The sequence below is a fragment of the Micropterus salmoides genome, unplaced genomic scaffold (genome assembly GCF_014851395.1).
Source record: "Micropterus salmoides isolate LMB-PRFRI ecotype aquatic unplaced genomic scaffold, ASM1485139v1 Ms_hic_scaffold_4, whole genome shotgun sequence".
Lineage (NCBI taxonomy): Eukaryota > Metazoa > Chordata > Actinopteri > Centrarchiformes > Centrarchidae > Micropterus > Micropterus salmoides.
This window is the reverse complement of record NW_024043372.1, coordinates 15,438,889-15,466,295: the sequence shown is the minus strand read 5'-3', so window position 1 is coordinate 15,466,295 and position 27,407 is coordinate 15,438,889. Positions and strand designations below refer to the sequence as shown.

General features: G+C 38.3%; 1 protein-coding gene across 5 annotated transcripts in view; it reads left to right on the top strand.

Moving 5' to 3' along the window:
• The first annotated feature begins 3,283 nt into the window (after positions 1-3,283).
• tox2 (TOX high mobility group box family member 2) overlaps positions 3,284-27,407 on the top strand; it is a 118,227-nt gene continuing 94,103 nt past the window's right edge. For 2 of the 5 annotated variants that reach the window (XM_038697245.1, XM_038697242.1), the window contains exon 1: positions 26,506-27,134. In XM_038697245.1, coding sequence (XP_038553173.1) covers positions 27,042-27,134 — 93 coding nt within the window. In that variant the 5' untranslated portion in view covers positions 26,506-27,041. Of the gene's footprint in view, positions 3,459-26,505; positions 27,135-27,407 lie in introns of those variants that run through there. The other 3 variants (XM_038697246.1, XM_038697243.1, XM_038697244.1) reach the window with 2 other exon arrangements.

Here is a 27,407-nt window from a genome sequence, read left to right as displayed (position 1 = left end):
GAAATTGGCAGCGGAGCGTGGAATATGCCCCTGGTGATTTTCCAACTCCAACTCATTTCACGGGCCATCTCTGGGTCCCGATCTCTGGGACTGGGTTCACTTGGCTCTGGCCTCTGAGCTACTGATGTCTTGATTGCTGTTTCATAGACTTTCACGTGTCGGCGCAGCAGCACTGAAGGGACCTGTGAGGAGGAAGTGATGCAACCACAAAGACATGTAAGAGACACTGTGGTTTGCTGACCTCAAAGGAAGGAAAGAGACAAAGAGAGAGAGAGAGAGAGAGAGAGAGAGAGACACTGTTTCATAGGTAGTCAGAGGGTCTAAATGTCAGGTGTGGTGACAGTTTGGCGCATGAATGTCAAAGTTGTGTTGAAGATATTTTTGCACAAGTGCGGTTTTGTTTCTCATGCATCTGTCCAACCCATAAGCATAACAATGTGCACAACACACTACAGTATTACAAAATGATAAAAATGTAATACACATAATCAGGCAAATGGAAGGTGAAACAAAACCAGACTGCTACGTAATTTAAATTCTAACCTAAACAGTGACAATCTAATTGCTGCAGCCAAAATATTTGATTTTAAGTAAATTAAATCAGTAGCTAAAATATACTCTTGGTAAATGGAGCTTTATCTGTAAGTCAAGGCCATTAGCAGTCCTAGTCTGAGTTGCCTTGGGCTCTGTAATTAACTGCGCTCAAGCGCAGCTAAACATTTTTGACATTTTTCCTAGTCCAGAATTAACTGTCACAGTAGAGGGAGAAAGTAACCATCTTGTCACATTGAGTTTATCTGAGGATTGTGAAACGCTGTCCTCTTCTGTTTCTCTCCCTCTCTTGCCCTCTTCCTCCCTCTATATGTCTCTCTTTCTCGCCCTGTCTATCTCCCGGAGATACACATACACACTCTCCCAACCTGGATCTCATTTCTGTAATGTTTCGTGATGAGCGGGATGATGGAAAGTGTGACTAGGTCTAATGTTTTGAACGTTTGGGTGGCGCCGTCATCAGGTTGCATTGCACTGCTAATTGTTAGGCAAAATGCATTCCTCTCATTTGAATATATGGAGCAGAGGTCTAGAGCTCATCAAGTCCATATGGAGGAAAATAAACCACTAATATAAAATAACCACTTTGTCATTTTGAGTTTTCTATCACTATTTTACATACAATATGCTGTATACTTTATACACACACACACACACACACACACACACACACACACACACACACACGCTGCACAGAGGCTGTGTGGAACAGCAGATTCACCTGATTGGTTTAGTTGAGAAACAGAAAAATGAGCTGGGTGATGTGAAAAGAAAGGCCCGAGGTACCGTAAACATGTAGCATGCAGAATGACAACTCCCAAGCCATCCAAGAACTGTCTGGTTTCCAGTAACAAATTATTTCTCCGTCAACGCAAATACAGTTAGTGTTTTGATGTATGATCTGTCAGGAAAAAGGAGTTATACACCGTCACCGTTTTATGTGGTTAGACCTCACACAGATTAAGATCAGTAAAATATTGATTGTTTATGGGTTGTATAATAAGCTCATCACACACTTCAATCAGTAGCAAGACAAATAATGTATTTACATAATTTTATACATGTAAAAACATGTTTATATCTATAAATATATGAATATTCAAAATAAATAATACCTGAAGAAAACCAAATTGACAATCTGTCATCATCTCAACTCACAATATGGATCAACACAAACTGATCAAACATCGATGACATTACTTTCAATTAAGTTATGAAATCCCCCTTCTTGGCAGCGATATACTATGCGGTTTTAAAACAATTTCCTGTCACCAAAATATCATGTCAAGCAGATGGTGAAATGAAAGTAGCTAACAAGCTATAGAGACAGCAGCAATTTCGATTCAAACAGCCCAGTTACATAAGACAGTTTCCAGACTATTCAAGAGCTTTTTAATGATGGTAGAATTGACCTTAGACATCGCCCACACAAATTACTCATTTGGCACATAATAGACCATTTCTGCTAAGTTTCATTTATTGAGAAGACAAAGTTTTCAATCATTCCATCATCCTGGATGGTCGCATTGAGCAGTTGGGAGGTTATGAAAGCCACACGATAATGTCTGACTAGCCCAAACAAAATACCACCAAAGAAAAGTCTCAAGGCAGTATGGTGCAAATTCCCACTGATGAACACACATTAAACCAATCACTGCGCTTTTGCATTTCAGTCATCCACAGACCATTACCCAGCACTGCAATTATACCACATATTCTATATATTACTTTGAATGAAAGAAGTCCAATTACAATCCTTTTACTCTGTCTCTCAAAGTGCTGGCTGATGCCTCCATAAAAGTATGTGATTAAATTACTCAGGGGAAAGCACTCACAGTTTATATGACAACCCCTGACGCATCGTTCAGCCACAAATTCCCCAGCCAGCAGCAAATCTTCCGAGAGGCTCTGACTGTGGACAGGTGGGTCCAGATGACTGAGAGAGACAGAGAGGCAAGTCCTTCCAGCTCAACGCCTTATGCTATTATTCTCTGTCCCTTCTTATTGATATAGAGCTACCTTACCTGCCATACATATTGTATCATTTGACAGGAACATTAGGAGAAACGACACTTCATTTTTGATCTCCCTCCACCAGCATACTGTGTTCTTTCTACTTACTTGTCAAAATGTTAAGAAACACAATGCTTATCGTTTTATAACAGTGCTGTGTGTATTTATGAAGTGCTGTACCTGTAACTGTAGGGGCTATCCAGACAAAATCAAAACTAAACAGGTTATTCAATACTTTTTGTCATTGTCTGTTTGATGTAGTTTTAGCATATGCAGTGATACCCACCACCAACTGCCCAACTTTCAGTTTAAATATAGTCAAAGGCTTAAAATGAATATACAGTAACTGCATACTCCCACATGTTCCACTGAGGCTGAAAATGTCTTCATTTGAGACGATTGTCTACCTCAAACTGTAGGTGTTGCTGTGCAGATGAATGCTGGACAAAGGCACTGTGAGAGGAACCCCGTTCATGGCACAGCAAAGTAGGAACTTTACATAGCACTCAAATGCTAGCTTATTGAAGAATTTTTATTCCCTCCTGTTGATGTACAGGAGCCTTTTTAGACAAACAGTGTGAAAAGTGGGGCTCCAGAAACTTCCCTCGTATTTCACAGCAGAGAAATTCAGAAGTTGTTCAAGTCACGCTGGAATGTGAAATGTGAGTTCTGGGAAGACATGGGCCAGACAGACACAGAGGCCCTTCTGACAAGGAAGGAAACCTTAACTTGTCAATCACGTCACTCCTCTGTCAATAGCTGTTTAATCCTCTGCTGAAAGCTGGTAGGTGCTGGATCTAGAGACAGACAGGAGGTTAAAGGTGAAGTGAATGACACCCCCCCACCCCCACCACCACTGCATTTTCCATCATCAGAGCATAGCTGGCTGACAGGTAAGGATCTCATTGTTTTTTTTATTTTAAACCAGACATTTGAGTTTAAATATCACTGTGACAGTGAACTAACTGATAAAAGTGATTCTGAGGGGAAATGCAAAATGCCCATTATCAACTTTTGCAGATGGAATAAAATGTCTCTGCCTGAGAGCAGATCCTTCATGCATTGCTAGCCATCCAAAATATGCATGTTAAAGTGTATTGCTTTAAACTCTGTCTGTAAAAAGACATAGACAATTCAATCAATTGCGGTTATATGTGTGGGTATGAACAGATCATAATGAAAAGAGCACAGTGAAGACAATACTCATTTTGAACAAAAATACATTTGAGCTTATATAAGCCCTATCATCTCCATGACAACGGCTTTACTGGTAACATGAAATAACCACAGTAGCGTCTTCCAATTGAATTAAGCTGCACCTGTGCACATTATGGATGGAAATAACTGACTGAAAGGAACTATTACAGTGAGCCTGTTGCTGACTAGATAAGAACATGAGATTGTTTGATTTTGTGTTGTTTTTCACATAACTTTTGTCTCACAGATGACAGAAACGAAAAAGATTAATTAGCTGATAAAAAAAAGTGCTGGCAAGACAGCAAATGTTTCATTTCTGTAGTATCATTTTACAGTTTGCTGTGAGAAAAATGACTAATAGATCTTGTTTTTACACGTAAAATCTTCAATTTATCTTCCATGCAATCCATCCGTCATGTTTGAATCACCATCATTCAGCTAATAATGCCAACATCTGAGCTTGTATTCTTCCTGATGCATAATTACAGAATAAAAAAATAAAAAATAAACTATTCAACCTGAATGAGAAACTGCAATAGCATAAACTGTACTGGATGTATAATGCAAATGGAAGAAGATGACATTTGAATAAACAGCTTCATTGTGAACTTTTTTCCATTTTGTTTACCACTGGGATATAAACTAAACACCGGATTTGTGGAAAGGGCACCAGAGCTGAGATGCATAAAGAGAATATTAGATCACAACCAATAGAAATATGTATAAGGTGGATAAGATGTAGTAAGGAGAGGTTTCTGTCTGGTACACTGGCTGCTCGGTCGAATAATTGAAGAAAGTTATGCCAGCTCTGTAAATACATTTTCTCGGAGGATAACAGTCCTGTGCCAATGAATATTTATGATTACTACAGCTATTTGTAATAAATATTTGATGTTACTTTATTCACCAAGCAGGTCATATGGAATAAAGGTTATTGAGGTGTTCAAGAGATTGAGAGGTGTTACTGTTCATCCTTTCTGTTTTTTTAGTTTAATCTAAAATACAGAACTTTGTTCAGTTAGCAAACATCAAGTCTGACTTACCATCATGCTTTTTCAAATTACATTTTAGACATTCCTTTAAACTTCAGTACATCTATTATTAAAATGATAGATACAATCATAGTGTCCTGTAATGAGTCATGACGGAACACCTGGTATTGGGTCTTCTTTGTTTTCATGAGCCACCAGGTTTTCTGAGGGAAAAACAGCAGAATTTTTCTGCCCTCATTATGCATGTACATATGTGCACAGCTATGTAGCAAGCTAAACACACTTCCAATAAAGGCTGCAGACAGTGGTTGGTGTTTGAGGTTACAGGAAGCAACTGGATAAAAGATACCATAAACAAGAATTATTGCCAGAAAAGTCTACATTTTAAGATGTGCTCAGAGCTGTGCAGCTGAGTAGGGGAGACCGGGGATGGTTGTAACATGGGTCAGTGGGTGAAATTTTGGGTGGGACAATATGCTATTTTTGCCATTAATTTCTATTTTTCTGTAACATCATGTATCATGCGTAAAATCAGGAGCTTTGCCAGAGGGATTAATCTCCGAGCGCCCGCAGAGCACGGGCTGTTCTGCGACCTCTTGTCCCTGTCCCCTCAAGCGCCCGCTCCCATTCCGGTACACCTGTATGGGTTGTGTCGCTAGTAGGACCACTGTAGCTGGATGAAGCCCGACACACCTGATTTTACGCATGACCCATGATTATACAGAAAATTAGAAATGAATGGCTACAGAGCTATTGCAGCTGGACGCTCTCCCCAGTGCCACGCAAACTTTCTATATTCTTCCATCTCATGAGGAATAGAAAGGTCAGGTCGAAACAGTGCAGAGCGGCTGCCGTAGCCGTTGTGTGCAGTCAGTGTGAAGCCTAATTGTAGCAAAAGAGCTATAATAATGAGTGATATTTTCACATTCAGCACTAGGCCTACATGCTTGCATCTATGAGTCAAGTCACAGTCAATCCTGTCTTTTAAGCATGTGCAATACACATACACAGAGATACACCATTAAATAGCAGACACATGTAACTAGTTTATATCACATTTTGAACGCATTGGCTTAAAAGATGTAAATGTAAATGCTCTGTATTTGTGTAGCGCTTTTACACTACATCGCATTCACACGCATTCATACACTGAGCGTAAGTGCTCAAACGGAAACTAACATTCATTCACACATTCTTACACCGATGGAACATCCATCAAGGCCATTTCAGGGTTCAGTATCTTGCCCAAGAACACTTTGATATGCAGCCTGGAGGAGCCAGGGATTGAACCGCCAATCTTCCAATTAACGGGCAACAAACATAGCTGCCCCAAAAGAGCTGTGTTTTATTAAAATGTTACAACCATCCCCAATCTCCCCTACTGGAACAATTGAAGCAGTTAAAATGGAAGTGCTGAAAGGAGCTGAAGTTTCAGTTATGTGTAAGCACCAAATGAAGTTGACATGCCAATCCAAGTCTAAGGGCTGGGTGAAGTTGAAGTTGAAGTTGAAATGAAAGTGCCAGAGGGAAGATTGAATTGAAGTTCAAGCACTGAAAGTAGATGAAATGTCGGTTGAAGTGTAGGTGATAAATTGAATTGGCGATGTTGGTTGAAAGCAGTTTATATACAAATGTTTTTTGTTTTGTTGTTCAATTGGGAAGACCCGAGACCTGAAAGAGTTTCAAGTTGTAGCATTTCTACATATGATTTTTAATACAAATTATGAATATTAATATTTCAGAAATATTCATTCATAAATCCTCGTTAGGGCACCACTGCAAATTCAGTTTGCCCAGGGTCTCCGGACTCCCTAGGTAACGTTATTGGTTTAATAATTGCACAATCATTCCTAGCGATCAGTTAGTAGTAATTGCTTAATTATTTCTATAAAATCAGTCAGTCAATCTCATATCAAAGGTGTAAATTCTCTGTTACAGTGACCTGGAGTCAAACAATACACACACAGTTCCTGTGATTACGGTGAAATTTATTAACTAACTAAAAGGTGGATATAAATGTGGTTAAATATACATCAAAGAAATAATCAATGGCTAAACAAACATGATGCAAACAATGAGAATGTAGTGGAGTTCAATGTAAATTGAGTTGTTCTATTGTGGGGAGAATTTGACTCATAAGGAGCAAGATAACTAATAAGTGCACATTATGATAATACTAACTCGGTTAAATTTGGCTAGGAGTTTTAGGCTGGAATGATTAAGGATTAAAGCTAATGGATTAACAGACTATTGGACATAAACTCAACCACAAATGCAGGGTTTTAGCCTTACTGCTTGTTGTTTCTCCAGCCAGTTGGTGTTCGGCAACCTCACGACTAGTCAGCGCTTGGGGCTTGGCGTCTTGGTACTCCAGGACCAACTTTTTACTAGCAGGTTGTCCTGGGGGTCCCCCTTGGTCATCTTATTGAAGAAAACTTGCAGGGAGTTGTTGGTTTGATTGTCCTTTGTTACTACCACGTGGCTGGCCTCCTCTCTGTTGTCGTGGGGAGGAGTGAGTTAACTCGACGAAATAAAGCTTAAAAATAACTTGGTCGTCTTAACAGTCTGATAACTTCAACAAAAAGAAAATAAGATGACTTTACAAACAAAAGAAAAAGATAAATTAAGACGGTAGTATGCTGAGCGCATGCCGAGAGCTGCCGAAGAGCCGAAGTACAAGAGAAGAGAGTGAGCAACATAGAGCTCCGCTGTTTTGTGTGTCTGGCCCCTTGGGGCGTATCCGCAGAGGCCGCTTCCGGTCTCCTCTGAGACTTTGGTGTATTAACTTTTTATATGGTCCTAAAGACTATATGCATGTATTTTAATCAAATACCTCTCCACAATGGAACCTTAGATGTCAAACGGTTATACCATTCTTGGTTTTAAGCATTTGATAAAAAGGGAAAACAATTGTCAGTAGTTACATTAAACATTAAAAGGGTTAACATTTTGTAGAGACCATGTCAGATTAAGAAACTTAACTAGCTTCCTGGATAATATTGGCTGTTAAACATTCTTACTTAAATATATATATATAAGCAAGTTATACAAACATGGCATCATATTATGAACAATGAAATACAGAGTAATTCATTAAACAGCAGGAGCGGCATTTCAGAACGATGGCATGTAATACTTAGTTTGTCCTCTTGGGTGACTCTAGTTCCTTGAGAGGAGACTGAAGATCACTTTGATTATTTCTTTAAAACAATCATTTGCTCAGGAGCTGGGGAAATTAGTTATTTAACATTACATTCGAGCTGGAAAATTAATCAAGTAGCACAGGATAACATTTCTGTATCATATCATTTCTGGGGGAGTAAAAGAAGTGTTGGGAATAAAGCATTGGTTAAAAACATCACTTAAATGAAATTCAGAAATCATTGCTGGAAATTGAAGAGCACTGCAAAATTAACTTATATGAATTCTTCTTTTCAATAGCAACAACACAGTAATATAACTACTCAAATGGAAGTGGCGAGACCTGCTAAGTATTTAACTAAAATTATTTACTTAAAACAATAAGGCAAGTTTAAAGAGAACATTCTTGTTCCCACAAAGGAATGTGGGCTGTCCTCCTCTGGTGTTCTGGAGTTTCTCACCAATTCCCATCTGGGTGTGAAGATGAGAATATCTTTTGGTGTGAGGTAAGTAAACAAAGAGGAAGGTCAGTTGCCATGGTTACGTGTGTGGAGGGGCAGTTTAGGGTTTCCGGCCCTCCTTCCAAAAGAGTTCTGATAGGCTGTTCAGGAGAAAGTTAGTTTCTGGTTAGTGTTGATATTGTCATTTTAACAGTCAGGGCATTGAGTCTTATCTCAGCTTCACCAGAGGTGAAGCTCTTTCACCAGTGATACTTTCGTCCTTGCATGACCTGCCAAATGCAACAAATTTGAAAGCTAGCCTTATTCTTGTGAATCCAAATTCCATTTTACTGTACTAGTTACTAGTTTTTACTCTCCTAGGGAGAGACAGAGATTTTTGGAATCTCTTCTTGGCATAAAATAATTAAAACAACACTGGCTGATCCACTACAAAGTGACAGTTAAAGCATTGTAGTGAGTTAAAATGTCAGTTGAAAAGTAATAGATGACCAAATCTCTGTGGATGTATTAATAGTGAAAGTTGCATTGCTATTTGAGGAGTAAAAGATGAAAGTAGTTGAATTGTCAGTTGAGAGGTAAAAGTAAATGTTACTTTTAGCTTCAGCACTGACACTGGAAACAGAGGATTTGGGGAACATAAGAAAACACAGGGAACAGGGCTGACAGCTAAACATGTACTGAGAAGTAGTATGAACTGACGAAAATACTAGTGAGACAAAAACCTAAATACACAAGAGGGGTCGAGATTAGGGATGAAACAATTACCGGTTTAATGATAAACCATGGTAAAATTCCCAATGGTTATTATTACCGTACACATTTTAATTACCATGATAACCGGGTTTGGTGATCGCGTTATTATAAACTCACGGCAAATACTGGCCAGCATGAACCAAAGTTAGCGACAGTCTTCCAGAAGCAGGCGCACATGCGCAGTATGCAACGTGGGTTTGTTTGGGTCAATAACAACGCAGCAGAAGATTTTTCAGTCACTCTGAAGTCTGGTCATATTTTAGTTTTTATGAGAGCACTGAGGGAAACGTGCTTGAAGAAAATTACCTTATAGTGAACGGAGGGTGAGTTAACTTTTAGCTTTGGTTTGTCTGTCTGACCTGCTAACAGCTTGTAAACTGAAGCTCGTTGCTCTGCTGTTTTGTGCATTGTGTGTCTGCAGACTCTATTCGCCCATTGCACATGACACGCAGCATATCTTGTTCATTTTAATTCAAGCGGCTTAATGTTTTACATTTTTACGATACCATGATAATACTGATAACCGTGATAATTTTGGTCACTATAATTGTGATATGAAATTTTCATACCGTTTCATCCCTATCTGAGATAATGAGACACAGGTGAAACACATTAGTGCAGGTGCAAACAATCAAGACTAACAGGAAGTAACCCAAGACAATTACACCATAACAACTTCAAAATGAAACAGGAAAACGGAAAAACAGGAAACAAGAAACACAAACATCAACATCCCAGAACATTGACAGTTCTATTGCAGTGTGAGCAGTTGACATTTTGGTTGTAGTATTAGATCTAAAAGTTGCTGAACTGTCAGTTAAAGAAAAAAAACAGATCAAGTTTAATTTGACTTGTAACAGGGGGAAAGTAGTTTAAGTGTCAGAGAAAGTGTTAGTGGTGAAAGGGATTTGAAAGCAAGCACACAGCTAAACTAGTACAGTAAAATGGAATTTGGATTCACAAGAATAAGGCTAGCTTTCAAATTTGTTGCATTTGGCAGGTCATGCAAGGAGGAAAGTATCATTGGTGAAAGATAAACATTAAAGTCTCCATATACACAACACAGTAATTAAGTCCACAAAGTAAAAGTTAAAAAGTAAAATACAGTTATCCTAAAGGTAAATTAACAGTAACTTTGAATGTTGTACAAGCAACACATTAGCCTCATACAGCTAGTGTAAAGACTAGCTTGGTTGGCAGTAAAATAAAAACTAAATTGACCATCACCATCACATAACAAAACAGAAAAAATAAAAATTGTTCAAAATGTTGCTTGTCAATATTTGCATGGTCACAGGTCTGACAAAATGGTGAATGTAACAACGTCAGTTAATGGTAATGTTAGCTATAGGAAGTGGTTGAATGCTAATGTTAGCTGTTGTCCAATGGTATCTATTGGGTTTTTAGATGTGTTTTTTTACCTTGAAATATGGCTCAATGTCCCTCCAGTTTTTCACATTGTTTTTTGAGTTGCTGACCAATCTGGAGACTGTCAATGATAACAGTTTAGGTTGGTGTGAATATGGTGCATGGAAGGCGTTATGTGTTTTCCCACCAGATTTTCAACAACTCTCATTTGATGTACACCACCTTTGAGTCAGGTTCTGCCCCCTACTTTGCCTCTGCCTAAGCCTAACTTATGAATGTATTGCCACGACAACATAGAATTTTTTTTTTCATAGTAAAGTCATCAGCAAAAAAAATTAGCTCACTATTCCTGTAGCCTACGAACATCTTTGCCTGCTAAATTGAATATCCTACCTATAATTAAAACACTCTGTAAAGATGATATTTCTTATACAGGTTTAGGTGTCTCACAGTCTAAGTTTGAGAAATGTATAGTTACAGTATTTATTTATATTTATGAATCTATTTACAGATCCACAAATTCAATTCAAATCAATTGGGCTTTATTGTAGACTTTATACATACTTACCAACATAATCGTATACTTAATGTGCTTTCCAAATCAGTGCCATTTCATGTTTTATAATTATATGCAAACATTATTTTTTAATTTACACAAAAAGATAAAAGTAAGGTAAATGATAACTCCATTGCACATATTGTGCTTGTAGTAGATATATGTGACCTGTTGGAATTTAACTGGTGATGAACATACAACCATTGTAAAGACCCATTTATACATTATGATACAGTCTATATTGTAACAAAAATCAGTATTCATATAATGATATAATTCAAAGGGAACCTTAAGCAGATCTCCAAAATGTTACCTTAAACCTGTTCAAAATGTTCCTCTGCTGTGAATGTTGCTGGTTAAGTGAAGGTAGGAGAATAGAGGCAACTAAAGGTTATCTTCATTATTGACTATTCTGCTTATTATTTTGTCAATTAATCATTAAAATTAAAAAATTGGAAAATTGTGAAAATTCCTATTAAAATATCCCAGGGCCCAGGGCAGAGTCTTCAGATTCCTTGTTTATCATATTAACAATCAGTCCAGACCCGAAAGATGAGTTTACTATCATACTGAATACGACAAAAAAGAAGCAAATCTTCACAATCAGGAAGCTGATGCGAGAAAATTTTGTAATTTTTGCTTTAAAATGCCTAAAATATCAGTCATCAAATTAGTTGCCATTTACCATTCATTTCAACTTAACAATTTATTAACAAATATAGTGGTAATATGTGTAAGAGTGGCTCATATATGATAAAACTCTATGCTCTATCCATTGCTTAGTTAGTAACAGTGAGAACACACCACAGTAAACAGAGCAGGTTGTTTACATATTTTTGCAACACGAAGATATGCAGTCCTGTAAAGCTGTTATTCACTTGATGGCATCTGTTTTCAATAATACTTCCATGTCCATCGAGTATGAGTGGGAATATACAGAATGACAGACATGATTATGGTGAATCAGTGATAGTGATGCAGGTGTTTGAAATAACTGAGGTGCGCTGGTACAATGTTGCTATAATAGAGGTAAAAGAAACATTGATGATTGAGGAGGAGGGTGAATGAGGCAGATGGAATTTAAGATCAAAGAGGAGGACTAAATGCTTTGTCTTTTAACACAAGTAGAAACTTTAATCCATGATCTCATCAGGGGAGAACGGGACACATGGAGGTGTGTGGCTGATTCAGTAATAGAACCCAGCGAGATAAAAGCAAAACCCTGTAATGCACTGTGACACAAGGCTCACATCAAGAGCAGAGAAAAGAAATGGTAAAAATGTTCGGCTGATAAAAAAGCCATGTTTTCTGTCAAATATTAATGACCCCATGAAAGGCTTTGCTCATAACAGCAGCTATTCTGAATTTATAAAGAGGCACAGTTACACAGAATAACGATAAATAACTTCTTCCAGCTCTCACAACCACACCCTTTTCTCTTAGACGGGTACACAACACAGGCAGTCGCATCTGTCTGTGTGTGTCTCTCTCACACACACACGCACGTGTGTGTGTGTCTGTGCGTGTGCAAGTGCGTGTGCGTATCCATGCGCGTGCTTAATGTTTGTGCAGCTCTGACTTATTTTTCACTTTTCCCTTTAACTTCCTGTGAGTCACCAGCAGTGAAGGAAATACTTTACAGCTGTACCTTTATTTTTATGTGAAAACACGGCTTAATGCACACAGAGAACAAAAGCAGGAATCTGGTACAATGTTTTGCTTCACTTGTAAATTCCTGTGCACCTACTTAATTTGCTTTGCTACTCAATGGTAAAGTGCAGTTATAGAGCTGTTACATAACCTTTGCTTATTTAAGTATGTCATGAGCCTAGAGTGGCTTATGTAACTTTACAAGATGGTATAAATCTGTAGATCCTCTCCTCCTTTCACTTATCCAAAATCCAAGATATATCTTTTGTGTTGATGGAAATTGCTCACAGAGAATCTGTGAGAAAGTATTCTTGATTATCATGCATGAGATTAGTTTCTCTAAAGTGGATGGTGTCTCCACAAATCTTTTTTTTTTTTAACCACAATTAATGTGACGCAGTGCAGTACAAGTTGCAAATGTTTCCTGTCACAAGTGAGATGCAAGGAGAAAAGAAATGAAGATATTCTTCATTTCAGATATTCATAATTAATGTTTTCCAAGTCACCACACAAGGAATAAAAAGTATTTTGATGAGAGTAGGGCTTGATGGCTGCTTGTTCATTTGTCATTCTCAGAACTACACAGAGAGATTAAATGTCTGTAGAATTTTTTTGTTTCCAAAAATCTATGATATAATCAAGAAAATCTTGTCATTGTGAAAGCTCCTGGATGATTGGTGGAAATGTTGTCAGAGCATTACATAACCCAAAGGCATTCACTCAGATTCATGAACCTAAGAGTATGGTGAAAGGGTCTGTCCATTGTGATTTATGAAATATATCAATTTCTGAAGAGGGCCAGATTTACAGATAGAAATGTGTTTTTGCCATGACTCCATCTGTTGTCAGAGTTTGACTATGGATCTAAACACATCAGTCAGCAACATAACCCAGCGTCTACATAGAGTTTGGTGTTGGTATTGGTGGGAAACAGGTGCAGTTAAGAGGATGGTGATTAGTATATTGCCTCTCATGTTGGTAAGTAAGAGGAATGGAAAGTTGAGCCTTGATAAATATTTGGATAAATTCAACCAGGAAGAAGTTGATCTTTAGATGTTAATGTAATAGGTTAACAGAGAAAATAAAAATAAATGAACGGATAAGAGCTAGGAGGTGTGGCCCAGTGTTAGTAATGTAGTGGTCAACTTCTCACTGCATAATTTAACACGTCCTCATACTTAAATGACATAATAGGAGAAAATGACATATATGACTGCATGATATATGATATATACCAGTGACTGGCGTACCAGACCTTCATCGTCATGGTTATGTAAGTTAAGTTACATGACTTATGTCGCATGATTTACAGAAGGTCACAGTTTGGTTAGGTTTAGGCACCAGGGGTTGTATTACAGAAAGTTCCTAACTGGCAGATCCTGTCCTAACTGCTTGGTAACCATGGTAATAAGGGTTAGGAACAAATTTAGGAAAAGGCCATTACAGATTAACAGTTCTTAGGTCAATATTCCTTTCCTAACTTTAGATAAGAAAAGTGTATTACAGAAGCATTGTAACTTCGTATAATCTTAAATAAACTCTCCTAACTTTAGGAGAACGGTTAAGCTGTCCTAACTTTTACTTTTCCACCAGGTAGTGTTTGCTAACTCGTTTAATCCACATGGTTGCTCTTTAAGTGCTTTTACAAAATCAACAAAATGTCAACAAGCGGAACTTAATTGATTCTACCGATGCTTTTGGTGACAAAACACTCAGGGCTGTAGGCGATGTAACGCAAGATAATGTCTCAGTATGTAGGCTAACATAATGTAAAGGCTTGATGTAACAAAAGGATCCTAATGCAAGTCTTTAATAGGAGGAGATCATTAAATCCAAGAAATACATGAAAAACATGATGACGTTAACCCGCAGCCTTTATTATTATTAGTCTTTTTTTTTTTTTCATTATTAGCCTAACTTTCCCTGAGAAGAATAGCCTACGGGTTTCTGTGTCAGTGAGGGAGCACAGGAGGAGCCACCAGCGGTTTCTTCTGCTCTTTGGACACAACAGTTGCCTGTGTCTTCATATCACTGTAAATGGACTTATTTTCTTTTTAACAGCATCAGCGCTCAACTGGATGCCGGATATGCGGCGGAGACTGTGTCCACTATTTTAGCCCTGTCTCTCTCTTTAATCTCCACAGTTAAGCATTATGTGGATTTGGATTTCTCGACGGAGGTTACAAACACCTCTAAGTCATCTGACTTGAAGTTCAATGATAGTTGTTGTTTCTGCTCCATTTTTCAGTGTATGTTTTATTTAACAAAACTACCAAAAAACAGCAATTAAATGCGCAATGCTTGGCGAAATGAGTAGCATCGGTTGCTAGGTAACAGACATAAAAGTTGATAACCGATGTTGGATCGAGTATTTAAGATTTCCTAACCTGAGATAAGACAGGTTGAAGTAAGATAAGAGATGATTCCTAAAGTTAGTTAGGATTTGCTTCTGTAATACCAAATTGAGAAAAATCCTATCTTAGAATCTTCCTCTCTGAACTTTTAAGATAGGAAGTTTCTGTAATACGGTTCCAGAACTACTTGGTTAGGTTTAGGAAAAGGACCTTGTTGCTCTTTATACTACCTCACCTGACTTCCTTCTTTTCTTGTGTCATTATTACTTTGGCTACTAGGTTATTAACAGCTTATTACCACCCATATTAATAATAAATGTAAATATGAGTGGTAATGAACTGCTTGCGTAGACGACCTATACAGCAGTAGTTTTGGGGATGGCGGTCTTCCATAATTCCAGTACGGCAGACTGGACGGCAGAATTACAGTACATTAATTACTAACAGCAAAGATATCTCCCACTGAACCTGTGGCAACATGGCTGCAAAGTCATGGCAGCAATGTCTCAATAAAATCCTATTTTAACACTAATGCAATTGATTTAGCTAATTAAAAAATTATTCAAAACGTTTCACTTGGAAACAAACTACTCCAACATACTACATAGTAATGCAAAAGTAGCTAATGTAGGCTAAATGATGTGACAACAAGGTTAGGCTGAAATAATGAGTTAACACTTCCAAGTTGGAATAACTGTAACTGGTTTTGCTGTTCTTCCCATTCTTCTGACATAGAGGAAGGTTGAATTTTAGTCAGATCACTGGTAAAATAACAAAAGTTCATGTTAGGAAGAAACAATTTTGCTGTAAGTTTGTTTTGGAGTCAAAATCCTCAAATCCAGTGTGAGAAGAACTTAGTTACACACATTAGCCATTGCAACTTTATGAAGAGACAATATGTCAGGAGTGAATGTTTCTCATCTTCTCCTCCTCTGCCCCCAAGTGGCCAAAAAAACAATTAATACAACTTTATAACTCAATTCAATTATGTTCTTTTGTCAAATAGAATCAAATAAGTTCTTGTAATTTAAAAATAAATACCCTCGTCCTGTGATGGTAATAGATGATGTTTTGACAATCACAAACTTCTGTACAGATACTCCACCCCCACCCTGACCCTCACAATATGGACATACAGTAAAATATCAGCCTTACTGGTGATAGTGCTTTTTTTTCTATAGAATCTATGAATTTAATTAACACTGTAATGTATATTTAGGTTTATAAATTTTAATTTCGCAAAAATACACCTGTTTTTGCTTCTGAGACAGAAAGTATAAAAGTGTAATTATCTTATCACCATATTTACAATGTTGTTTGGTTGTATTCTACAGTCTGTTGGGTGGTTGGTGTGTGGTGAATTCAGTATAGCTGTAATAAGTGTGAACATTAGTGTGCCATACAGGAAGTTGATGTTAGGAGAACTAACACTTGTTGCTCTAATGGTAGTTCTTTGCTAGGCCACCATATAAATCATTTTGTGGCATTTAATTGGATCTTTCTTTACACTGCATGTCTCATTTTGTCTTCTCATATTTCAGCCTCACGCCCCTGCCCCTCTTACTGTCAGACCAGGATATAGTCTGGGACATTTTAAAATGTTTTTGTATCAGCCTTGTTTGGCGGGCTGCCTGCCCCACAGGTCAGCTAGCCACCGGGAAAACCAGGCACTCCAGATGGCCAGTCTGAGAATGAAAGCAAGTTACCAAGCCCTTTTGAACATCAGTGCATTCTAGATTTTAAATTAAATTTCAATGCTTTAATATTTCAGTAATATTGGTAAAACAAGTAAATGTTGTACAGTGCAGTGGTAATGATTGCTTTCAATAATGAGGGAGTTTGTATTAGCTAAACATTAAAATGAACACCATACAGTCAGTCTATCTATGGTCATTACATTACTTCCTCTTACAACTGTCTACCAACTGACTATTCTGAATCCCTATAGTCAACAAAATCAGTGTGGGCAAGAGATGCTGTAAGGCAGGAAGTTATGCTCTTTGCTTCCTGTAGGCTGCTATTTGTTGTGGTGGAAACTATGAAACAATCACCAACTCAGGAGCTGGATCCGCCACAGTTGGCATTTCTAGATAATATATGTTATAACAGGCAAGAGGGCCTATCCTGTCTGAAAGGCTCCAAATGTAAACAAAAAAATACAGCTTTCCTTTGCTCACATTTGGAAGACAAAATTACTGTAGTATGTCCTTTGCAACCCCCACTATCCCATATAATCTGTTGTGGACCTTTCAATTGTTGATGATCTTTGTCATATTACTATGGTGTATTTACAAGGTATTTGGTTCAGACACATCACATGAACTGTATATATATTTATTCATATAACCTCCACTGTAAACTTAGGTCATTAGTTTAAATATCTGTAATGTCACTCTGAAAGATGCAGCCCACAAAGGGAGATCCCCATCCTGAATTGAGACTAGCTATGGGTGTTTAGTACCATGTGGTGGTACTTTGTTATCAGTAGCCATGCAATATGATATAAATGTTTGTCAGTAGGATAAAAAAATGACTGATGCAATCCATTTAGCCTACTATTTTTCAGAATGTGGTGGTTTTTAAAAACACAACTGACTTTAACACAGTATCTGTACAAACCTTCCATTTTTTAAACCAATTTGGGATATGGGTTTGAAAGCAGTGTTTCTTCAGATAATAACAAGCCTAAATAAAAATGTTCTTAGATCAAACTTAATTTAAAAGCTCTCTAATCAAAAATAGGAATGTTTAACTCAGTCAAAGCTGGCAGGCAATCTTTTTGTCCCAAAAACATAAATAAATATCTCCCCTCAGTATGTATTAGAAAATGTGGAATATGAAATTATGGACAAAGTGGCTGATTTTCACTTAAAGATATAGTATTAACATTAAGGTCAAAAATTGAGGAAGTGCAAATTATTTGACAAAAGTATTGTACAGTTAATAGTTCTGAGAGAAAAACAACTAAATTCATAGGAGGTAATTGGTTTTTTTTTGTTAGTGACTGCTTTCAGCTTTCAGAGTGATTGGCAGCTAAATAGTTGTCTTCAGTTTCAGAAGACATTTGAATTATTAAACAGAGCCTTAATTGAGTGAATAGAAATTGTTTGAATGGTTGTTATATGGGAGCTTTCTATTGTTTTGGTTAACAAATAACCAGAAATTACATTAAATGACTCTATTTTTGTCTCAGGAAGTGGAACAGATGTTAAGCTTTAAGCACTGAAAGATTAATAAGGTTTATAAAAATGGGCATTATACTGCAGACTGTGCGTCTCAAATTCAAGAGCAGCAGAAGGGTACCAGTGAGAGATTGAACCATGTATCTTTTGTTCTCTCTTGCCTCTACACCCTTCACATTCAAATGACCTCTGAAACCAGCATGGCTATCTGCCTGATAGATATTACAGTATTTTGTCTGTGTCTGCTATGTGCTAGACTTCAGAACCACCCTCCCTCACCATGCAAGCTGACCTTTCATATTTAGTATATGTTGGGTAAAGGTCACTATTGTTTTGGCTTCTCTCCACTGGTTTTGTTGTGTGATTGGAAATGCCCACAGAGTCTTCGACATATAAATATTTCCATGTTGCTGTCAAAAACATGTAAAGGGCAAGTAATCATGGTACAGTTTCAGTAAGCGACTGTTGAGATTTCTAATCACGCCAGGCTGATTAGCTTACACCTGAGCATGCAGAGCTATAATGTTGTGAGTTTCTCCTCTCATTAATTTCCATTACTTCTATTCAGCCATGATCAGCTTTGTGTTCTTGTGACCTGAAGTCTAGGGCACGCAAAGCTTGAAATTAGCGTAAGACCATATGTATCATGTGTCATGAATTGAAAAATAAAATACTTCATTATCGGGGGAAGCATCACCTGTTCAAAGCACTTAATTATTAAGATATAAATATACATTTTTCCTTTCGACTACAGATTTAATGTCACAGGCATGTCTTTTCTCTCTCAGACTTCACTTTCAATGGTAAGGCAATGGATATTCTTACATTAGATTTCCCAATCACATAAAGTGCCTGCTGCCGGCTCCCTGTGACAGGTGCAGAAACCTAAACAGCCTCTTTGAAAACAGAATGCCTCATTGCCAAAACCATGTACATTATTTCATTACAGGGAGATCTTATAATAGTGGGTAAGCTACGTGTCTATTTCTCTATGTTCAGTATATTGTTGAAACAATTTCGACCTTCAACATATTTCACTCATCTACTGGAATTTTAGACTTTTGTTTCATCACGCTGTCTTTCATTCTGTCATCATCTCTCTCTGTGGTGGTTCTGTTTTAAGACTTGAGAATGTGAAAGGCTCCAGTTAAGCTTCAAATGCCCCCCCTCCTCTTCCCAATGAGATGGAAACATTAATCAATTAGGTTGGCCCTTAAAGGATCTGAAGGAGATGAAGCTCCCCTCTCTCTGAAAATGAAATGCCACAGACTTTTAAATCCAGTCAAAGGGCATTTTTCCCAATCTTGCTCTCTTCTCGTTTTCCCCCTCCCTTTCATTACCCACTCCCTGTTTCATTCATCTTCCCTCCCATCCCCCCTCTCATTTCTCATGTGCAACATAAGTAGAAGGTCGGGGAATGAGAGAATGATGAAGAGGAGGGTTTTATTCAGGAGTGGAATGGAAGGATGAGGGGATGGTGGGGCTGTGATAACATGAGTTAAAGTAACATTTTCTAGGAAAAAAAATCTAAAGGCTAAAAACTTCTAATTGCTTTGCATCAAACACAAAACAGCAGATTTACATTGTTTCCCCTCACCACCTCCTAATTTTGTAATAAATGTCAAAATAAAAATAACGACAAGTCAGAACCCAACAGTTGCCCATATCCTTGACATGGAAATGTTGTAACAAAAAAATGATAATTTAATAAAATGTCAAACATCTGTATATGAATAGTAAATACTGTATGTGGTTGGTTTGCATCTGGTTGAAATGCAACAGCAGCTAATTACTAGTATGGAAAAGGGTCACGCAGAGGGTGGAGCAGGCTCCATGAATGGCAGTTGTTTCAATGGCTGATTGTCCAAAGGAACAAGAGACAACATAGTCTCATTATTGAAGGTCAGTGGCTAGAAAAGGTTAGCAAAGGTTCACCATTGAACAGCCCTTTGTGGTGCGCCTGCCACGGCCTTGCACAGAATTTATTCATACACGCTTTGATACAAAACTCAACTGTTGTTTTGGTAAAGAGAAGTGCAAATTCTGCAAAGCATTCTTTGGCATGTAATTGTTGGTTATTCTGGAACTGTCATACATTCTGGTTTATTTGCACATTTTAATTCATTTGATACCATGCCAGGAAGTCTTGCATTTTGTCACTCGAAATGTCTGCAGAGTCATTAAGTCAGTTACAGGTTTTCATGTACAGTACGTATTTTCTGGGCATAGGCAGTTGCACTCTCTGATAGAATGTACAGAAATATGATCACATAGAGGAGCAAATAAAATGTACTGGGGGTCGGTGACAAATATCCCTAGACAAGAATGGGGTCTTTTGTAAGGCTTTTGGTCAGTGTGTCAGTTTTAGGCAAGAAGCTACATGCTGTGTCTAGAAAGTCTAGATGTTGCATCTGGAGCCATTATATGCCTGTCTTGTCATCATTTCCATTGTTAATCCCCACAATACTATCCATCGTCAACCGCTTATCCTGCGTACAGGGTCACGGGGGGCTGGAGCCTATCCCAGCTGACATTGGGCGAAAGGCAGGGTACACCCTGAACAGGTCGCCAGTTAATCGCAGGGCCACACATAGACAAAAAAACAACTCACACCTAAGGACAATTTTAGAGACACTAATTAACCTGCTTGTCTTTGGATAATGGCAGGAAGCTGGAGCACCCGGAGAGAACCCACGCGGACACGCATTAAGATGCAAACTTCACACAGAAAGGCCAGGTTTGAACCCACGACCTTCTTGCTGTGAGGCGACAGTGCTAACCACTGCACCATTCCCAGAGTCCTATTTAAATTAATTTTCTTGTCTTCTGTTTATGATCATAATAGTTCTGAACAACATAAGAGAAATTATTGGATGTGCATGGTTGAGGAGAAACAGCCAAACACACTGAGCTGAATGATTTTTCATTTAATATATTTAGGTAGCTGCAAATGAGCAGAAATTTGAAAGTAAAAGAAAAATTAAACACCGGAGTACCAGTCTGATTGAGCTGAAATAGAAATAAAGTGAAATTCATTTTATGAGAAAGAAAGGCAAAGGCAAAGTCATTTATAAAGGCATTTACAAAGCATTTTTAGCCGCTCTATCACAGAGTAATTCACAGAACACAAATGGCACAAATCCAAGCAAAGGTGAGTCTTTTCAGCATAATCAGTTTCCATGAGTTTTTTTCCCCCCACAAAGTTGCTGCTTCTTTGTAATACTGCAAAAACAGTGTGTTTTCTGTGTAAATTACGGCCATTAATGAGTCATCTCTCTGCTTAATGGACCTATTGAACTATTTCCTGTTTACCATTACTTTGCTGTTTGCTTTTTCTCAGGACAACCTTATATGGAATTGCTACCAGTGGACCAAGGCAATTTGCTCTAGTGCTAAATTAAATCAGTGAGAAAGGTAGCAGCATTTAGACTTCAAATGTGAGTTAAAAGGAATAGAACTTGGCGCAACATCCATGTGAAAAATAACCATGTGCTGCTCTGATGTTAGTAAAGAAAGCACTTGAACCCTCAAACGTCTGGCAGTAATTTCTGAACCTGAAAGCTTTGACCTATTTTACAAAAGAATAAGCATTAATATTTTAAACAAAATGACCAACAACGAAAGTCCTGCTGTGTCTGATGAAACTGCACCTTGACAGCTTCACTTCTCATAACTAGTGGGAAGCTGAGGGTCTTATTATAGTGACGTTAAATAACACTTGCATAACTCTGCTTATTTGTTACAGATGAGAGAGTAGGCTAATGTGTATTCTCTTGTGTGGAGGAGGAGGAGGGCACTTAAGAAATGCTGAATTAGTGTACAGTAGGACCTCTGAAATACACAGTGGGTGGGGGTTATTTGTTGAGGGACACCTTCCTTTATACACTTCCTTAATTCATTTTCAGTATTTTCACATTCTTCTTCTTCTTCATTTAGATTTTTTTTCATTCACCACTATCCACTTCATTGGAGACAAATTTGTGACCTTATTTCCGTGACAATATTCTTTCAAGTTTAGTGGACGTTCATTTTTATTTTTACACATTAACAACTTACATTTTTGGATGTTAGTGAACTATTTCAGCAAGTGTTGGATGGATTATTATAAAATGTTGAGAATAAATCCTAATCACTTTGGAGACTTTTTCTCTGGCACCACGATGAGGTTGGTATCTGGTTTTGAGTGAAATGTCTCAACAACTGTAGGATGGATTGCCAAGAAACACACACATTCATGTTCCCCCCAGGATGAATTTTAATCACTTTGATCCTCTAATTTTCATGTAGCCGATCATCTGTTTGTCCCATCCCTTGGTGTATGACCAGATATTTGCAAAACTGACATCAGCCTCAGCTGTACTTTGTATTTTGCATTATTTAGTAAATGTTACTGTAACATGCTAAGATGGTTATATGGTAAATGTTATTGTTAAAAATATACTGTGTTGTTATTATGTTAAAATATCATCATGTTGACAGCTTCATTGTGAACATATCAGCATGCTGATGTTAGCATTCAGCTCAAACCATCACTGTGTCTCTGTACAGTCTTGCAGAGCAGCTAGCATGGCTGTAGACTGTTGTTTATCATTATCGGAATATTCTAGCTGCAGCTCACCTGTTCTAATAAACACTGTTTAAAAATGTGATAGGATAGTTATTTTAACCAATAAAAGAGAACTTCTCCTCACTATCTCAAAACTTCTCAGACTGCAGATAGAGCCTTTTAATATATATAAGATATATAAAACATGTTATGATTGTTTTCATATTTCACGTAGAAGGAAGTTGTTATAAAATCACTGTTTAAGCCTACATTTTCTGTGATAAAATCGTTCATATCAGTCACATCAATTCTACCATAACCCACATAACAATTGCAGCAAAGAGGTGCTATTCTCTTCTTTACTATGGGAACCTTGTAATATATATAATTTAAACATTTGCCTTAAAAAACTGAGACAAGGGGAAAGCAGCAAATAGCTCATAGTGTGATAAAAGCCCTTGTAAATGATCTACAGTGATGTAAAACAAACAAGCAAAAGCAGAAAATGAGCAAAACCCCCAGTCACACTGTGTCTTGAGATAAAGGGGGATAATTATTTCTTTGGTGTTGTTTATCGCTCATTGGCGGTAATCAGTGCACATTTCCATGTGGAAGAAGAATGAACAGCCCACTTAAATGCAAGATGAGAAATCTAAGGGGCAGAGTAGAAAAGGAACGAAATGTTTCTGTCTTTTGTCTTGTACCACTCTTTGTAAATGTTTTGTTTTGAAGTGAAATTGCACACCAATTTAAACAAAATTTTTCTCTCCAAAGCCAATTGCTCCTCTAAAAGCACAAAGCAATACTGAACATTACCGAGTTCCTTAATAAGTAACAAACATTTCTGAGGACTTCAAGTCACCACTTAGAGAAATGATCTGTCTACAAATGGAAAATTAGTTACCAATTTCCGAAAAGTAAGTTCAATTACGCTCAGAAGAAGTTGTAAAACCAGTACTGCTGTCATCATCTGAGTACTGGTGGGGTCGCAACCCTTGATGGAAAATATTGTTTTATATTTCCCTCTCATTTCCTGGTGCTAGCTGCTCTTACCAAGGCAATAAAAAGTGTTTGTTCTGCTAATTGCTCTGAGTGGATGAATGTATTTCAAAATGGCATGCAAGATGATGTAATTTGCATCCTACATATCTTTTGTCTAACTTTTCCATGCGTATCCCCCACTTTATTTACATGTTACACCAGTCTGAGTCCCTACTTTGTTAACCCCCCAAATAATTCCATGTCTCAATTATTACCAACATCCTTCTCACTCTTACACCTCTTTCTCTTTTTTTCCATTAACTAAATTTCTTCCACCCCCACTTTTTTTTAAATCAACCATCTTTCCTTCTCAATGGCGGCATAATTCCCTTTCTGTCTGGCCATTACGCAGTGCTGTAACACAAAAAAACTACACACATTCCTTTCCCATGAAGCCATGGGTCAGCTCGTGCCAGATACCCCTGTGTACTGTATGTTCTGACCGAGTGAACAAGTGACAGTAAGAGAGAAAGTGAGAGACAGGCAGGGAAGAATCAGACAGACAGTGTCGCAGAGGTACTGAATGAGGAGAAATCTGTATCTTTGTGACAGTTAACCTTATGAGCTTGCAGTCAGGACAGCCTGAGCTGGCAGCTGATGGCAGACCGCCACAGCAAGCCCACAGTGCGACCCATCTGTGCCTGGTATTAAAGCAGGCTCACACTCCAGGGCCGAAGCCACCATGCAGCGTAATAGCTACACGGACATAGGCATAGTCCTGAGGGGGCCAGCAAGTCGCCCACTGGGATGACAATAGCAGCTTGGTTAACACAAACACGAGCACTCACACTTCTACAAAAACTCCCACACATGCACCAAAACCACAGAAAGACAAGAAATAACACACTTTGGACGGGACTCATGACTTACATGTTGCTTTGCCTTGCAAAAACACATTAATGACACTTTCCTACACATATGAGTGAGCACATAACACCACTCCACCTTATTCTCCAAAACAGTGTGATACACATTTGGCTGTGAGCGATGTTATTTTCCCTCTCTGCACCTATTTGAAGCTCTGGTTGGACATTGTTCTGTGTTTACATCCTGTTGTGTCGACCGCTGTGTGAGTATGTTTTGGATTTGTCCAGGTGTGTGTAAATGTGATTGTGTGTGTATGTGTGTATGTAAGGGTCAAAACTGGAGCACAGTGGCAATGTATGTTATCACAGCTACCGTGAGGAGTCTATGTCTTCTCAGTGTGTATTCAACTGCCTACTGGCTAGAAGACAGGCGTCAAAATGAAATAAAGTGGGGAAAAAAGTACATTTACAAAATAGCTATAGGCAGTAATGTACTGGAGTAGGTAAAAAGAATTTACCAAAAATGATAGCTTAGCAGTAACTTTATAACCTAAATTATGCCGGTATTGCACATCAAACAAGTGGTATCAAAGAGATGTAAGTCATTTAAACGTGGCATCTTAAAGGGACAGCAAAACCCAGAATCTATCTGGCCTTTTCTTGTCTGGAGTCTGCTATGTCATTCTTCACTGACCTTCAGCTGTGTCCCTCCTAATATTCAGCTCGTAGTTGTGTTAATGGACATCCATGACAGCAGCTTGAACCCCGATTTCCCCCCTTGAATAGGTTGAATAGGTTAGAGTTACAAAAATGTTTTTTTCCACATTGTTTAACAATATAACATTATGTATTATTTTTCAGATTTGTCCCACACGGAAGATCTATGATGTTCAGAAAAAAATTCACACCGAGTATTACATACATTTGTAGACATTTCCCTAAAAATTCAGTCTGACACACTGTATTTGTTACCAAATAAAGATTTTATTTGCAAAACATGTGGTCAGTTCGTAAAATGTGATGCCATGTTATAGATTAAACTACCCAGCAGTATATAAAAAAGTAAAATTTAGCTTCACCTCGACCAATTATAATCGTAAAATGCAGTGATAATATTCCATTAATATAATAGGCTATCACACACAAGGTCCATGTTTCTGCGTTAGAAACTTGTGCATTTGTTACTTTTGATACACTTTTTTGGATACATAGTAGGCTACATACATTTACTTGTTAATGCAAGACTTTACTTGTTATGGAGTATTTTTAAGTGTGGTATATACTTTTACTGCAGCTGTGGCCCAGGGGCTAAAGAGGGCTGTCCACTAATCAAGAAGTGTCTTTGCCATCAGTGTGTGATGTGAATGGGGTGAATGTGACATGCAGTGTAAAGTGATTTGAGTGGTCGGAAGACTAGAAAAGCGCTAAGTACAGGCCATTTACCATTCCACCACTGTGGAATACTGCAATTACAGGGAATGGACACATCCATTCATCCAATTTTTATACCAGTTTAGTGTCAAGGGAGGACTAGAGCAAATAAGAGGTTAGGAGCTGGTTGTGATCTTGATGACACTGTCAGAGTTATGATCACAGAAAACAAGTTTGACACCAGCTATTTGTTTACAGGTCTTTAAATCAGACTGTTTAGACTCTGAAAATGAGTTTAATTAACTTGAGATCAACTCAAGGTAGAGTTAGGTTTGTAATGTTCTCACTACCCCAAAAAGGCTGTCTCTATCCTGCCAACTGAAAGGTAACTTGACCTCAGTTTGGGAGGACCCATTCTCCACTACACCCCCTGTCAATCCTCCTAACTCCACTGACCCTCTTCTCGCCCGTTCCTCTTCTGGCCGGTAGAGGTCGCAGCCTAGCAGTCGCTCAGTGGAGGGGAAAGCATGGATGTATCCGAGCGCTCCCACATTACAAAACTACTGGAAACCAGGAACGGAGCACGGGCGCGTAACGGGAGAAACCGTCGACCGGATCAGTTCTGCATCTTTACCTGCAACAGGGCCGGCTCGGCCCGCTGACAAACAACTTTAGTGACCGTTTTACTTTATTATTTCCTGTGATTACCGAGGCTCCCGTCTCTTTCTCCCTCTCTCCAAGTGAACTTTATAGGGATGATATATCAGAGCATCACCGCGCTGAATGCCCAGATAGTGCTGAAGTAGGTGTAGGACGGATGTGAGGAGTGAACGACTGGAGAGACTCGGGCCTCTTCTTCTACTACTACTTTTTGTTCGGTTTTACACACAAGAGAAAAGAGTGTGAGAGAGCGACTGTGTGTGTGTGTGTGTGTGTGTGCAGGAGAGTGAAAAAGAGAGAGAGAGAGAGAGAGAGAGAGAGAGAGAGAGAAAGAGGGAGAAGTCGCACCGGTTTTTTTGGAGCTACGCTTTCATGCCGTCAGTCTTGCGGACTCTGAGATGGACGTCAGATTTTATCCAGCTCCCCCTGCAAGCGTGGGTTCATGTACGTTACCGACTGACTCCGGTTTGGACTATTACCACTCCAACAAGGTAACAATTATCTTTACTTTACGAGCTTATTGTCGGTCAGATGTGCAGCCTTCGGTCTGATGATGCATACGCGCACGCACAAATACATTGGTTACACATGGTGGCCATATAGGCTAACAAGTGTTAGGAAGACCACCAGGGTCAAGTGCTGCACTTTTAGTACCCTCGGGATGAATTACACTGAAATGTGTCTGTAAGCTGCAGCATCGCTGAACTTTGTTGTATTTCTGATGCGCAGATTGTTTAAAACTCTGCAGGAAATCACACATGACA